Raw genomic sequence first — 17,100 nt, 5'->3', positions numbered from 1 at the left:
TGCAGGACGCATACAACACGAAAACAAGAAAGTGATACGTCTGATTCAGACCAAGCAATTAATAAGATTTATATTTCAACGTTGAAAGTGATTTTCAAACAGTCAGATTCTTCTTAGAAGGAAAAACCAGTACCAGGAATCATAGCTTATATATATATATATATATATATATATATATAATGAAAATTTGAGTGATGAATTATTGATAAGCTCATGAGCAGTTGAAGGTGGTGTAGCTGTTATGGACATGACACGTGTGGTCTGGTGCATGTGGAAAATGATCTAGAAGCACCACGTTGTTTCTAGGCCTTGTTAAGTGAGAAATATTGAGCAGAAGCATTTTTAAGGCTTCGAGCTTATCACATTGTAACTGAAATTCCGGAAGATATTATAAGTACAAATAGTTGTACTGTTAATAAGAAAAACTATGCTGGAGTATTCTAGTTACTTCCATGCTTTAGTTACAGTCTCCTCTTCAATAATGGAAAATCTCGAGATCATCACTTTAAAGAAACAAACCTAAGATGCTTTTTCAAAAAGTGTTTCGAATATTATTTAATTGATGAAGCGCTTTTCTGTAATTTTGTAAAAAGAAAAATTATTTAAATATGTTTCATGTTGAAATTGACGACCACTTGCTCCACTTTAACCATAAACGGTTCGTTTACAAGCGGCGATGCACACGAGGTCTCGCACACTGGTAAGTGGGTGGGGGCCCACCTATTCGGTGAACAGGCGGGGTAAGGGGCAGAGGCCCATAAACAAGGAATGTATACGAACCGAGCTGACTTGAGTATCTCGATATTCAAGCTCGGTTTGTGATGAACGATAACAAGCTCGAGCTCGAGCCGAGCTTGATCGAACTTCAATATTGGTGTTCGAGCTCGAGCTCGCGAGTATTAAGGTGAGAACTCGAGCTCGCTTAAATGAGCTTAAATGAGCTCGAGACAGAGTATTACATAATTTTAAAATCCGGAGCTCGTTTAAGCTCGTGAGCCTGACGAGCCGAGCTCAGTCGGATTTAATTCGACTCGATACTGTTCACGAGCTACTCGAGCTCGAGCTCGGCTCGACTGGCTTTGAATAGAATTCGAGCTTTCGACGAGCCGAGCTCAAATAGCTCGCGAGCTACTCGACTCATGTCTCATCTCTACCAGAAATTATAAACAGTTTGGGGTTAATACCACGAATAAATGCTGCAAAATTCTCTAAGGATTCTAACTCTCAATAGAGTTGGGTTTAGGGATAAGAATCCTAGCGGTTTAAGGTTTCTCTTCATAAATTTTATATATAAACGCATCGTTCTCTTGTATTAATGATATAGAAAATCAAAATAAATATTTACTCGGTTAAATATAATCTGGTTTTACGTGAACCAGGATAATCACACGTATTTCTTTTTCTTTATTATTTTGTTATTTGTGGGTGATTAGTTTTAGTTTAACTCAAAACGCTCTTTTGTTCTTTCATTTCAAAATTATGTCTCGTGTAAAAACAGCTCTACATACTGATATTGTTTTAATAATTAACATATTCTCGTTTGTTAATTGTTTTTTGTCATGTTTTTATTTATTAATGTTATTCTCTTAATCAAAATAAAATATGTTCAAATATTGAACATAAATATTATTTCAATAATTTGTAATTAACTAATACTATAAATTTTATATTAGATATGATAATTGATATGTACAAAGAGTTTTTATTTTTCCAGAAAATACAATAAATATCTCAGGGTGCATTTGGTACATTATTTCTACCCATATTCCCAATCTTATTCCCGAAATATTGTTTGGTACATTATTTGAGAAATATTAGTATATTTTTTTAATTCCTTTTAGACCCCTTGAGTTTATTAATTTCATTAAATACCCCCAGAAAAAAAGTTTAAAAATTAACAAAAACACTCCCACCCACTCATACTTGCCAGATTCCAGCAACCACCGTCGATGGTAGCCGGAATCTGTCACAAAAGTGAATTAACGACCGGAACTGGCTGTTAATTCACCGATCTGGCTGTCAACGAGGGCTAGATCTGGACTTTTGCCACCATTGACGGTCAGATCTGGCCGGAAAAGGCCATATCGACGCCCTACCCTCCAGATCCGATCGGTTTGTGTCGTAACGTCATTTTCGACCAAATTCCGACGGTGATTGCCGGAATCTGGCACTGTGGTGGGTGCCTGGGTGGGGGTGTTTTTGTTATTTTATAAAATTTTTATATATTGGGGTGTTTAGTTAAATTACAAAACCTAGGGGTTTTTTTGTAAATTTTTAAATTTTACCTTGTAATACTTCCGTATTCAACTACCCAATATTATTCTCAAAATCCTATCCAAAATAATAAAACAAACGGACTCTAGTCTGCCTTCTATTAACTCTTCCCTCCCCATGAGTTTACAAAATAAAAGAGAGGAATCCCAAAGGCGACTCGTATATATTATTCTAAAAGCAAGAGAAATGTCAGTTCTTTTAATTAAGCAAGTCTTTACGAAAGGGTAATTATATTGTTGATCAAATTAATACATGTATGACCTTTAATTTCAAATTTGATTGGCAATGTATATTTTCAGTAATTGCCAATCTAATTGTGACAGGGCCGTCTTTAGAATATTTGTGATCCTAGGCAAGAGTTATTTTTGGGCCCTCTAATAATATAAGCATATATTAAATTTTTTTTTTTTTTTTCCCCTTTGGAGATGAAAAATCACTAAGAGAGGTGGACAGTAATTGGCAGGCTAACTAGGTTAGGTTGGTGGGGGGTTTTGAGAGTAGATGTTGGAAAAGTGATGGGTGGTGAAATAGGTGATTTCTAATGCCAAGATTGATAAGAAAATGCTTGAGAAGTCACGGCCCAAAAGGTATTGATGGCCGACGATTGGCAGAGTAAACTTATAAGGTATGATAGTTGTTTTGGTGAGAGCGCTGAGGGGAGGAAGATGGTGGTGTCGGGGAAGGCCAACAATGTCGGGTACATGCTAAAAAGGTTGGAAATGGCTATCGTGTGGTGGAGTTGGGTTGCGAGATTTATCAAAAATTAGTCAAATCGAGGGCTATCAAGGTTGGGAAATGATAAAATGATGATTTCGATCGATTTTTGTGAGAAAATCGACTGGAACCAAAATTGACCGAAATCAACTCTAAACCACTGGCGGCAGAAGAGGGCTGGAGATGATTTATGTGAATGTCAAATTTTGGGATTGAATTGGGGGTGAGTAATTTGAGATATGTAAATGACTATTTTAGTCTTCCATTGTTAAAAGAGATTCACTGTGTTAATTTAGGAGTATAAACTAGAATATATAAAACTAGAGGTACAAACTTGCTATTTTGTTAAACTTTGGGTGAGAATATATGTAAAAAAATTATAATAAATTTGGGCTTTTTTGGCTTTTTTTGGGGGCCCCTTGGCTTAGATAAGAAATTATAAACCATTTTTATTTTTATAAGATATTAAAAAAAAAATTATAAAAAATTTGGGCCCCCATTTTTTTGGGGCCCTAGGCAGGTGCCTCACCTGCCTACCCCTTAAGCCGGCCCTGAATTGTGACAAGACTGCTCAACTTATTTAGAGTAAACAACTTTTCCCACCCAAATAATTGTTTAATGACATTTTTTTAACTATAGATTTTTAAAATACCATTTTAATATCTAAATTTATATTTTTTTTTCGATTCTAATATCGTTGCGACCCCACACTACCATCATTCTCTTTTCCGATCATCACTTACCGAAACCCCTTAAACTCTATTCCCATTGACCCCGCCAATCGCCAGCAATCAAACGATTAAGATTTGCGCAGCCACTCCTCCAAAGTCAAATTCTGATCAATCCCAACCACTAAAATCCAACCTTCCACCACCAAAAGACTCATTGACCCCTCCTCTTCAAAAGCCCCAATAATCTAGACCAAATTTACTCTCTGTCCGACGTCAGAATATAAATTTAGATAGTAAACTAGTATTTTAAAAGCCTTTGATGGAAAAGTGTCATTAAGTCATTATTTGGTGGGAAAAAGTCATTAACTCACTTATTTACTACCAAATTGAACCACCGTTACATGGTTCTAACACTGATTGATCAATCTATCATATTTGAATTCAAGCTTATTCTATTTAATCTATCAACGCACTTTATAATAAAAGAAAGTTTCTTCAAAAGCAAGGACAATTATATAAACCTAACACTATGATACATGCAAATAATTTTGGCTACATACAGTGTTACGTAGATACTGAAGATCCATTCTGTCTTCTTCTTCAACTATAATTTTTTATTTCTTATATTGATTATATATTAAGGACTAAGGAGGTCTTGCCTGCGTATCTCGATCCGAATTTGCAGCCTGAAGATATGGTTAATTACTTGCGTAAGTTTTGCCTCGGATGGCGGTGGATATGATCTTCTCACTTCCAAACTAAATGGTACAAATATATCGGTCTCTCCCTAGATCTTCATGTTGTTTAATAAATTGACTTTAATAACTGATACATCTTTATATACAGTCTGTCTCTTCTCGTTATCAGATCAATTAGAGATGTTCAAGAAATCCCTGACGGAGATGAAGGCAATGGGGGGAGAAGAAGAAACTGCAAGTACAGTGTCGAAAAGCATATTCATATTGTGTTCAGTAAGGGATGATATTTTACATACTTATCCATTAAAAGAAGAGCCCGCTATGATTTCAATTCCGACACCCATTTGATAGTAAGTTCAGCTTCAAATTTGGTCAAGGTATGTAATACATAACAAGCCCTGGATTGATTAATCGATGTAAAAGGTAGTGTTATATATAAAGAACAAAAATAAAAGATATTAAAATATGTTCCATCTCAAAGAACAATACGCAGAGGATTACCGAGACGATAGTGTTGAGTCTTGAATCAATCAGCTCAATTTTTTAATTCAAAGCTCTTATTGGAATTAGATTCTCTTAATAAAGAGTTTCTTGACTCTTCAATTGTATAACTTGACATATATAATCGGTTACTTTCCCTTATCCAGAACCCTGCTTGTTATGCCTGAAAAAGTAGGGCTAACGCCAAGCCCTGTCAGCGTGGGTGGTCAGAACTTAGGTAGGTCCTGCAGCGGTTCAAACGCAGTCATGTCGCATGCTGACGTGAGCGGTCTGCTCCTACCAGTGTAGTGGGTATGCACCAGGTAACGGTTCTAAAAATCAGTTCGTTGAACGTGACCAGATCTCATATATTAATACAATACCAATGGATGTAGGATTCGCTTATTTAAGCATCCAAACCACTTTGAACATTGTTCTTCTTCTCTTAATCAGTTCAACACCCCCATATACACGTGTGTCTTCTGAGCCAGCTCAGTATTTCCCACATGCGGTTAGCTGGTGTCAAAATCAAGCATCAACACTGCTCAATACGGTAAATATTTCGCATATAATTACTTAATTATACATCATTATCATCATCTTCTTCAAAAGAAATAATTTAAATAAGTTTACAAATCAAATAAGGGTTTGAAGTGGCAAATAGAGGTTGTTGTGGTACAGGAATTATTGAAGTAAGTGTAGCTTGTACTTCTTTAAACGATTTACAGACATGTAAAGATGCTTTTAAATACATATTTTGGGACAGTAGCGGATCCAAAAATTTTTGCTTAGGTGGACCAAAGTAAAAATTAATTATATATTAATACTTTTGTCCATTAATATTTTTTTTAGGGTGGGCCAAAATATATAAATTATACATTTTAATATTTAAAAAATAAAAATTGAGGGTGGGCCATAAAGTGGCTGGATCCGCCCCTGTTTTGGGACAGTTACCAATACCATCTCACAAAGACTGCTTACAAAATCGTGACCACTACTATTCTCAACAGAGTAAACGGCTTTTTCCCACCCAAAGTTAATATTCTACTGTTACACAAAGCCGATTCCGACTAGTTTTTACGGTGAAAATTCTCTCAATTACTACCATTTAAACCTCCGATCTCTTTTTTAGAAAACCCTTCTCACAACAAAGCTAGGGTTTGCTGTTTTTAGCTAATTTCTAGCTGATTCCAACATAAAATATTCAATCGGTCACCATCATTCGATCTATCAGTCTCCACTCTATAAAACTCCTCTTAACCTGGTTCCTAGTAACTCGTTGAACACCGGCTAAAAAAGTGAAGTGTATTTTGGGTAATAACAAAATATTAGGAAAGTGATATTTCGAAACTTTTTGAGTGGGAAAGTGTCATTAAGCCAAACCTTGGGTGGGAAAAAATGGTTTACTCTTCTCAACAAGTACATCAACAATATTTTCCAAGAATAATCTCTCTGAAAATATACATTGTTTAATTGAATCATAATGATTTAAGCTTGACTAATGTATTGATCATCACTTCCTTTTCTCATTTATCTTTTTAAAATTATTTTCTTTAACAATTATCACCTACCTCCCCTATATAAAGACCAGCCTTCTCATTCTTTAGGCATCTCAGAATTCGTAACACTTAAAAGAGTCCAATATTTTCTTGGTGAGTTTAAGCAAAACCTTGTAAACCCCTAAACACCATTACTACTTCCCATTTTGCCTCACCAGGAAAATACTACCGCAATTATCTTCCATTCTTATCATCACACCAATCCTTGAATACCCCTTAGTCACATCCATGATCCATATATCATCGTCGCTCAGTTTGGAGAGAAAAATCCTAGAACCATAACCATCCTAACCTTTTACTATCCAAAATACTGCATACAGCAACAAAAAACCAGAAATGACGATCTATTAAGATTTTCCTCTTGTTTTTCTCTATTTTTTACAGACAAGTTCACGAAAACAAAAATCATCAAATTCCGATTTCAAATGAGTGAGTTATTATTTTTCAAAGTCACTGTTGTGTTCTTTTATAAAACCGCTCACCAAATATTTGTCTTGGTCTTCTTTTGATTGATATCAAAGAATTTCTTCAAGGGAAAGTCGCAGGTTGATTCACCAACTATTAAGACTGCGTGTTCGTAATAGAAGAAATGCATATTAATATCTAAAGTCTTTAAAGTAATTGGCAAGCGTCGCTTAATAGAAATGGTTGATTTTATCCCAATACTCACTATTGTTTTCCTTTATTTAATTTATACATCCATTGATACCTAAATGTAAAAGATGGTACACTCTATTTAATTAATAATAATATTATGCTTACTCACGAACTTATTAACCTCTTTATTCATCTTTGTTAAAATTATATATGGTACCCGTACTATATTTATAGTACCTGTGCTATATTTTATATTTACAAAGGATAGTAAAATGGTTAGTAAGATCGCGAGTAAGCATAGCATTATTGTTTAATTAACTCTCGCAGACGTTCCCTACATGACTTTACACACTTCTTTAAACGAGTCCTCAATGTATATTTTTTTATAAGCTAGTCATGTCAGTTAAATGTACGACTTAGAAGGCCCAAGAAGCTTCTAGCTTAATCAAAATTTGTGGCTTAGATATATATTCTTGGAGACCAAATTATATAGATGATTAGTGATCAATCGAAAAGCCTTTAGAAGGAGGAAGACATTGATTAATTTTTAATAATATAGAATGTTAAATTGACTACCGGCAAGATAGACAATTCGTTTTTCTACACAAAAATAAAAGATTATAACTTTTTTTTTTTTTAATAACTAGGGTGTCCGAACCAACTTACACGTTATAAAGATGATACTAGGTACAAGTGTATACATTTTTAGCCACAACATAGTTTCTAACCTAAATATCTTTCTTGTAGATAATATTTCAAACTATCACTTATCTTGAAATAACACAAATTATATCTATTTTGATGTTGTAATTCTGTCACAATCAAAATATATCTATTTTGGTGTCATAATTTTGTTATACTCAAAATATATCTATTTTGATGTTATAATTTTGTCGTGCAACGTTGATCGTTAACCCATTATACCGATGCATATATATTTCTTGTGATTGTTTTCTCTTTCAAAGATATAATAATCATAATGTTAATGCCTTGGAAACAAATTAACCTATGTTTATCTCATATATATATATATATATATATATATATATATATATATATATCACCTTCAACTATTAATGTTTGTATTTAATTATAATCGAAAAAGTTGCACCAGCTACAGGAGAACATATATATTTCTATCGCAAATGTGTGGTCCTTAACCATTTATGTGCTGTACGCTTTATGTGTTAACCAAAAGCTGTACTGATGTTTAAGCAGAAGGGACACTTCATTGCAGCTTCAATGGGTTAGTTTACACGTCGGCCAAGGCTAAGATCTTAGACACCGATCTAAAAAGTCAAAATGTATTAAATTATCAGTTACTTTTTTTTTAGATAAAATGCAGTTGGGGGTTTGAGTTAATTGAATTATAAAAGACAGAGATCGATGGCCATGAAAATGACTAATAACAAAACTCATCAAATTTACAAAAGAAACCAAACCAGCCATTGATGGACACGATGACTTGAAGATGAAGATGCCTTCAAGCTTGAAGTGTATCAGATTTCTGACCGTTGGGATAGTCATCAATATGAAAGCTACACCAGCTCATAAATTCTTTTAGGTCTACTTTCCAATTTATAGAATTTGTTACGTGTTCAAGACACGTAAGAGTATAGCAATTACAATATGTCTTTGTATTTGCATTTTTAGTCTATCTTTACTACGGTTTTCATGATCCTCTTGTGAAAGTTTGTATTCAAGAAAAAATATCGTGAAAATGGTTATCCAAATTAATCACCCAATTAACACTTACTGATTTTTTGAATGGTCAATTCAAAATTAATTAAGATTCGGATTCACGTCAATCAAGTTTTATCATTTTTTTTTTTTTTTACCTGGAGTGTTCGAATTAGTTTGTGCACCTCAACTTTTGTTTTTTTTTTTTTTTTTTTTTTTTTTTGTATGATCAGAGGTGTCTGGGTCAGCTTGTACACACCTCGACTAACCCTGGCCCTAAGGTTATCGACCAAGTAAGCCTTCAATATCTATCCTATTAGCAACCGAGGTGAATCGAACTTATGATCTCTTAAATAATACACCCAAGTCCTATTCAACCACCCAATAATGGTTTAATCAAGTTTTGTTTACTTTAATTGTTTGCCATCCATGAAAATGGTTTCTGTTGGCTTAGATTTGGATATATATTGACAGTTCACATGGCAACTTCTTGAGTAAATTTTACTGCCCACGTTAAGACATAATATAATTATATTTACTTCAATTTCGTTGATTTTTATTGATCAAGACTTTTAGATCTTTTTTTCTATTTCTTACTTAAACATACTGCTCCACAATCAACTCTCAAATGCATGTTCTATCTCTTATATATATCTGTAAGGTATATATTTAATTTCCATGCGCAGTCTCTAAAAGAAAAGATATTATAATCTTGTGATTGAAAATTTATACAGAGATAACTAGCTTCATAATCATGTTGATCATAAACCATTTATATATGTTAATTCAGAACACCAAAATAAGAATTCTTCTACCAGTAAATATATAAAACTGTTCTTAACAGTGTCTGATTTTAATACGGGTTCATCCTATGAAATGTGAATCCAAATACGTTATATATTCCATAAATAGATATTTGCAGGTGATCTCCTAAGAAAAGAAACGAAGTAACTACACTGAATTTTGATTATATACGATTGTGATCCAGATATCGGTCATTTTGCCATCCTATAAAGAGAGAAATCGACTGTGCGATGATCTGAATTTTGATTATATAGAAACCTAATAACAACTAATTGTCTTATTGGATCAATAAATATCACATACTCATTTTTTAAGACTTAAACTCAAAATTAATAGATTTTACGAATGTCATTTTGTATAAATATAGTTTTAATTCGTGTTAGTAGATTGATCGTCGTCCGAAATGTTAATGTTATAATGATCGTCGTCATCATCAAAAAAGGCGCATCAAAATTATGTATATGTAAATTTGTATGTTTATTTCTCTTGTTAGTCGTTATTTACTTTATGTATCTTTAATACCTATTGATTAATTTACTAAGAAACTTATATATAAAAACTAGGAGGATAAAGCACAACACACATCTCGTCCTACAAATATCAATTGCCTCTGTTGCACAAGTTAGCTGTAATTCATAAAGCTATAGGCAATGAGGTTTCTCTCTCAAAACCTCCTTCTTCTTCTTCTTCTTCTTCTTATTCTTCCACTACATTTTTACTTGGTCATAGTGATAATGTGCACTCCATAAACATGGAGATGCAAAAGCTACCAGGAAACCAAACAGTGCCAGCATTTTTATATTGGAGATTCGATAGTGGATCCAGGCAACAACAAACATATCAAAACTATCAAGTGCAATTTTCCACCCTATGGGAGAGATTTCATGTGGTGGAAAACCAACCGGAAGGTTTTGTAATGGAAAAGTCCCCTCTGACATTTTAGGTACTAAATGCATTAATCCTCTCACAGAATAGAACCTTCAATGAACCAAAGATTAATAAATAATAATCTATGGAGACAAATGAATGACTAATTTTATGGTCATCAATGAAGATTAATTGGTCCAGAAATACATATATGAAAATTCAACATGCACCGATGCACGTCTTAATATGTACCTTATATTTCAGTGAAGAATTAGGCATTAAGGATGTTGCCCGCATATCTGGATCCGATTTGAAGCCTGAAGATCTCGTCACTGGCGTAAGTTATGCTTCTGGTGGCTCCGGATATGATCCTTCAACTTCCAAAATTGCGGTATCTCTCTTTTACTTCTAGTTTCCTGATATTTATTATATCGTATATATATAACTAACGTTGATTTGTTTTCATGGTGTTCATATCAGTCTGTATTATCATTATCAGATCAGTTAGATTTCTTAAAGAAATCCTTAACGAAGATAGAGGCCATGGTGGGAAAAGAACAGACTGCGACCATACTGTCGAAGGGCATTTTCATAGTGTGTACGGGAAGCGATGATATTGCAAATACTTACTTTAGTACTCCATTTAGGAGAGCTCACTATGATATCAATTCCTATACAGATTTAACAGTCAGTGAAGCTTCAAAATTCTTTCAGGTATGTTTCACAAAAATCTATACAAAAACCGTCGGTGATAATTTGAGAAAATAAAAGTTTTATGAGGGTGGCAGGCATGTTGGCAAGTTGTGTTTATTAATTGAAAAGGAGGAAACCAAAGCGGTATAAATGCAAGTGATACCAATAATAGCAGGGGATTGGCTCTCTTCACTGTCAATATAACAATAAAGATTGGTTTTAACCTAATCTCACAAACTTTCTTTCATAACCCGACGTAACAGTTCATAATTGGTCAGCTTGCAATAGGTGAGTTATAACATCGGTGTTGTAAAAGAAAGTTTGTGAGATTAGATTAGATTATAAGTGTAATATTGTCCGTCAATATAATCTAGCAAGGACACATCCTTACAAAGAATTGTTTAAAAAAAAAAATCCTTTGTTTTACTTAAATATATTTAAGTGTATACATGTATAAAGACTTGTTAGCATTTCTTCCAGTATAATTTATGAAAGTAAAATTATTGAAGAAGATTTTTTGAAAATAAAGTTTTTACTATACAATTGTTGGTATGCACGTTAAAATAGCTTTCTTAATCACCTATGGGTGGCCGTGTGATACAATAAGGACTCTTAAGTGTATAATTTAAAAGGTTCTAAGTTCAATTCCCCTCCGTTGTTAATAGATTTGTCTGGTCGTTAACTTCAGGGTCCTAGGAAACTAGTTGAGACACCTCTGTTTGCCCAAAAAAAAAAATAGCTTTTAGAATGATATTATTATATTTTATCGATCTTAGTAAGGACAATGAAGATGGAAAGAACCCTTGAGAAATAAATGAATAACAGACAGGGAAGAATGAAGAATATTAAGAGTAAATAATCAGTATTAAAAGTGGGAAAACAAATGGCAGGAACTTTATGGAGTAGGAGCAAGAAGAATAGGACTATTTAGTTTACCACCAATTGGGTGTGTACCAGTCCAGAGAACACTGAATGGAGGAATTCAAAGAGGCTGTTCAGAAAAAGCCAACCAAGCTGCTCTACTCTACAACTCGAAGCTCTCCTCTTTAGTTGATTCCCTCAATCAACAATACCCTGACGCTAGATTTGTCTACTTTGATGTCTATAACCCACTCCTTTCCATCATCCAAAACCCTACTCAATACGGTAAGTATTTTATTATTTCTGTTTTTTTCATTGAATTCATAAAAACTTATGGTAATGGGTTTGATTCATTCAGGGTTTGAAGTGGCCACAAAAGGATGCTGTGGGACTGGAAATTTAGAGGTGAGCATACTCTGTACACGCGTAAGTGATCCACTTACATGCAAAGACGATACAAAATATGTGTTTTGGGACAGTTACCATCCCACTGCCACCGCTTACAAAATTCTTTCCCCGGCCGTTCTCAGCAACAGCATCAACAAATTCTTCTAGACCACTCAAAGGCAGTCCCTGTATAATTAAATAAAAATTGGAACTGTAATTTGTGAATGGCATTACTTAATTTCAATTAAGCTGAGCTTAATTGAAATTAATTTATAATATTAGTTATAAATTATTGTGGGCCAAAAGTTGTCTTGATCCTGCTTGAGTTTTGTGATATCATGAATCAAAGGAGCTACATTACTATTGACAATGTTAATTTGGAAACAATTGGAGAGCGTTTGGAATCAACGTAAAACTAACCACTCACAAATAATAAAAAACAGTAAAGAGAAAGAACGCGCGATTTATCGTAGTTCACCCACAATCGGGTTACATCAAACAAAGTCAATATTATTTCAATATTATCTCAATGAATGTATTTGTCATGACTTTCTATATCACTCATATAAGAGAATAATGTGTTTAAATACTAATTTAGATAAACCATAAACTACTAGAATTTTTATTCATAATCCCACTAACATCGTAGTGACAACTTGAGGTCGCATGATTGTCGAAGTGGTCGTCAACTCTAACAAATTTAATACATATCTCATTGTTTTTACGCTTCTAAGAAAAAAAGAGATGACACAACAACAAAAGATGGGTAATACGAGTTAAAATCAACATAGAGATATACTTTCTATTTTCCCTTTGCTTGAAGGAGGGTGACCAAGTTTATGAAAGCAAGACAATTTTCAAAAAATTACTGAGGATTTTTTTTTTAGTAACTGAGGTAATCAGACACAATTGCCGGTCCAAAGTAATTATACAATTATAATAAATGCCCTTAAACACAAGACCCTTAGATGTAGCTAATCTCGCCAGCCAAAGGGTTTATTATCTGGCCAAAGGGAGAGATTAATGAGGATTTTTGTGGATGTGAAATTTGAATAATAATCTTAAAGTGGGGTATGACGTTTGGAACTGGGCCTATGTTAGATCGGTGTTATGCACATAAATTACCCAATATATTTTTTTGTTTTGTAATCAAATGTCTCTTTTCGTTCATACAAGACAACTACCACATTAAACAAATATTTGATTGCTGCTTCACTATCAGGGAAAGCAAAATAGACTAATTAAATTTGCAACCACTTTATTAACTAAAATAACCCCAACAAACATCTGTATTGAAAGTGTACCCAAATCCCTTTCTTTCTTCTTTATGTCATATCGTAAGTATCGAGTATTATTTCAAGGAAGAAATTCGTACTATCTATTGAAGTTCACTAGGCAGGCAGCAGCATTACATAACTGATGGATTTAAATTTCATTCTCCATTACTTGTCATGTCACCTAAGCTTTCATGGGCACTACTGCCTTAACCTCCCAGCCCCAGCAGTGACATTACTGGGAGTAAGTACAGTTTCCTGCATTCACCTTCGAGATCTTTAATGAATAATAATGCAAACAGGCGCACAAGTAGACATCATGAAAAACATGCTAAACAATACTGTTTACCAACAAAAATTCAAAGAGATAGTGGCGGTAACAAAACCAGTTACATATCCCTCTTATATTAAAAACGTTTTAGCACATAGAAATAGTAATACTATGGAATTACTAGGGAGTGGTAGAAATACTAGTACCCCCAGACCATTGAGAAGAAAACAAGCCATTCTTTCAAGCATATATTGAGAATTTACAAGTAACCAGTTTCGAATATATTATTCTGACAACCATCATCTAAATCTTTCAACTCCTAATGCAGATCTCAAGTTCCATATGACCTAGAACTGCCCAGCAAAAGCTACAAAATTGCATACACCCTACTCTAACCACGACCCAAACTATAGAAGCAGAAAACAAAACTATATACACATGGAGGGGCAATGAGAAGGTTGCCATGAAATGTGATCAACGAAGCTTGTTCTGAGCAACAGCTTGGCATAACTCATCTTCATAGAATAGAACTCGATTAGAAGCCAAAGATTTGCAAAGGGGCTTTGACAGAACAGATGGTACCATGCATCTTGAAGAAAATGCTGAATCTTGGAAGAGAACAGCGGCAATTTGTCTCATTTCAGTGATTTTCATACGAGAAGGTGGCCGGGGACCATGCCTGGGTGCTTTTGGGGTATGTGGACTTCGCATTATAACACCCCTTCCTTCACCCTTGCTGCATAAGAAAAAACGAAACACACAAACATTTAATGAAAATGTAAAACAACAAGGAAGCCATTAAAGTTTTAGATACTTACGTCACAAAAGGCCAGTGCTCAGTTGGCCGTGGGGTTAGAGTTCTCAACATCTCCTGCCGAGAGCGATCAGGTGTGGTGTAATTGAAGTATAATTGCCTTGCAACCACAACCTGTCAATAATAACATAACCTCGTTTATCCATTTTCAACTAGATATTATCACATAACAAACCTGCCCTAAGAAAGTAGAGAGGGAGACTTACAGCTTTTCTGACTCTTTTAGACACATGAAAGACTGCCTTCAGTTGGTCATGATGCAAGTGGCAAAGTATTTTGACCTCAAACATCACAGAACAAACAGAAATCAGTACCAAAGGGTAGAATATTGTTTCGGAAAGAATAAAGTACAAAGAGCATTAGTTGAAAATGATGACGAAAGTATGTCCAGTACTGGTTTTTTTTAACCACAGTATTTTGTTTATGTTCGGTACTGCTCTTTTTTTAACCACAGTATTTTGTTTACTGTGTGTATGACTTTTTTCTTTTCTTATGGTGTGTGCATTTCCAGAACTTGCATCTTGCATCATTCTCCTTAACCACAGTTACTATATGTTAATAGTTTCTCAATAATTTATTCTAAACAAGAAAGAAACAACTTAGCATACAAGTAATCATAAACCAACAAAAGGCAAGATTACTCTCCAAAACATACACATGCATCTAAGAAGCTCAGTGAAAATCTCCTAATTACACAAAAATCACATGAATATATTAAATTTATATAACATACACCCTTCTCCATGCAGCCATACCTGATGCAAAATCCAGTTGTCCCCAACTAAATTCCTCAAGAAATTAGAAATTTTCTTGGTACACTTCTTGTTCCAGATTTTATACTCGAATAAAAGTTACATCATTTCAGCTAATTTCTTGCACCTTCTCCAACTAAATTCCTCAAGAACATGGAAATTTTCTTTAAACACTTATTGTTCGAGGTTTTTTACACCCATGCAAGCAGACATATATATACAACCTACTCTAGTGATCTAAGTTGCACCATTCCATAGCTATAAATGAACAAGGTTTTTAAACTAATGAAGAAGATAACTTTTTTTATATGCAGAAATCCCTAGAACCTCACTTTTGAAATGCCCAAGTTGAAAACTAGAGATGCTGCTGGACTGTACAACCTTTAACAATCAAAAAGTCCCTTTGATGTAACATCACAAGTAAGGTTCCAGAGATGATAGAAATATAAAAGCATTAAGTTACAAGACTTATACACCATCAACAAATCAACCCAAAAAAGCAATATCATTGCAGAATCTAGAGCATCCAAATTGCAACCCCAGAGACTTATAGCCACACAAATTTTCATTCATCAAAGAGAAAACAGGCAAGGTCACATAGTAACGATCATAGAAGAATCTAAGCAAGAACTTTTACCATAAAACACATATAATCAAACATTTAAATGAAACGAACAAAGAAACCCAATTTAAAAAATACCAGCAAATCCATTGGAAGAGCCTCAAGCCTTGACTCTGATTCGCAGTCTTCATCTCTAGGTGTCTTTGGTGTCCCCATCAAATGATTCTGCTTACGCAAGTCCACAGGAGATAACATCATAGGGCTTTTATCAAAACCCCTGTTTTCAATTCTGTGGTCCTCATTCTCTACCTTCTTGGAATCAAAAACAGCAACTCTTTTTTTTCCCAAATCAGTACATGGCTTGGCAGTTGAGGCCCTATTGTAACGAAGCTGAGCTAGTGCACCAGGTTTAAGATACCTATTGCTGGAGTTCCGCAATCGCCTTTTTTGTTTGGGAGTTTTTGTTTCCCCATCTTTTGGCGACACTTTTCCCATTATTCTACTAATCCTTTGTCACTTTATCAGAATTTTCACTATCGTCCCCAATATGAACAAATACCAATTACAAATTAAAACCTGAGACATGCAATTTCATGAAATTGTTTCAATACACAGATAAATATCATAAGTTACAACATCAAGATCATGTACCTGCAATTAAAATCACCAGAACCTATACATTGCCAAACATAAAATTAACTTCTACTCTCACAACTTATCGATCATTAACAGAACAAATCAATCATACTTACATGATTACAAATTAGATGACTCTTCAGCCATCTTTCATTGAATTCTGTACAAATCAAAGCACAAAGTTAATCAAAAACCCTAACAAACAAGCCAGTTCCAATCATGAACATCAATTAACCAATAAACGAACCAAAGATCATCAAAACTGAGCAAAAACCAGAGCATATAAGAACTGCAGTCCAGAAATCTAAAGCTTAAATGACGAAAAACAGGATTAAAGTTACACTACTAACCTTAAAATCAACCAAAATCAACGTTAAAAGAAAACTGAAAAAAAATTGTGACAGAAATGTAGAGAGAAGCAGAGAGACAGAGACTAGAGAGAGAATGTATTACACGGAACAAGAGATGGGGCCGCTAGGGTTTGGTTGCTATTTGAATTTCTTTCC

At 34.2% G+C, this 17,100-nt stretch overlaps 1 protein-coding gene and 1 pseudogene across 2 annotated transcripts; one reads left to right on the top strand and one right to left on the bottom strand.

Moving 5' to 3' along the window:
- The first annotated feature begins 10,228 nt into the window (after nucleotides 1–10,228).
- On the top strand, nucleotides 10,229–12,519 carry LOC116135175 (annotated as a pseudogene).
- A 1,420-nt stretch (nucleotides 12,520–13,939) lies between these two features.
- LOC116135194 (F-box protein At4g35930) lies at nucleotides 13,940–17,100 on the bottom strand. Of its 2 annotated transcripts, none has more exons than XM_031420899.1 (6): nucleotides 17,050–17,100; nucleotides 16,711–16,754; nucleotides 16,097–16,534; nucleotides 14,851–14,925; nucleotides 14,649–14,758; nucleotides 13,940–14,566 (listed from the first exon to the last, which is right to left on the bottom strand). In XM_031420899.1, the coding sequence occupies exons 3-6, from the start codon at nucleotides 16,451–16,453 to the stop codon at nucleotides 14,305–14,307; spliced, it is 804 nt and encodes a 267-aa protein (XP_031276759.1). In that variant the 5' UTR covers nucleotides 16,454–16,534; nucleotides 16,711–16,754; nucleotides 17,050–17,100; the 3' UTR covers nucleotides 13,940–14,304. The 2 variants fall into 2 exon arrangements, with proteins under 2 accessions (XP_031276759.1, XP_031276758.1); XM_031420898.1 differs by having other exon boundaries at nucleotides 16,945–17,059.

This window comes from Pistacia vera, unplaced genomic scaffold, assembly GCF_008641045.1.
Source record: "Pistacia vera cultivar Batoury unplaced genomic scaffold, PisVer_v2 Contig296, whole genome shotgun sequence".
In the NCBI taxonomy this organism is placed as follows: domain Eukaryota; kingdom Viridiplantae; phylum Streptophyta; class Magnoliopsida; order Sapindales; family Anacardiaceae; genus Pistacia; species Pistacia vera.
This window is presented reverse-complemented; position numbering and strand designations above follow the sequence as displayed.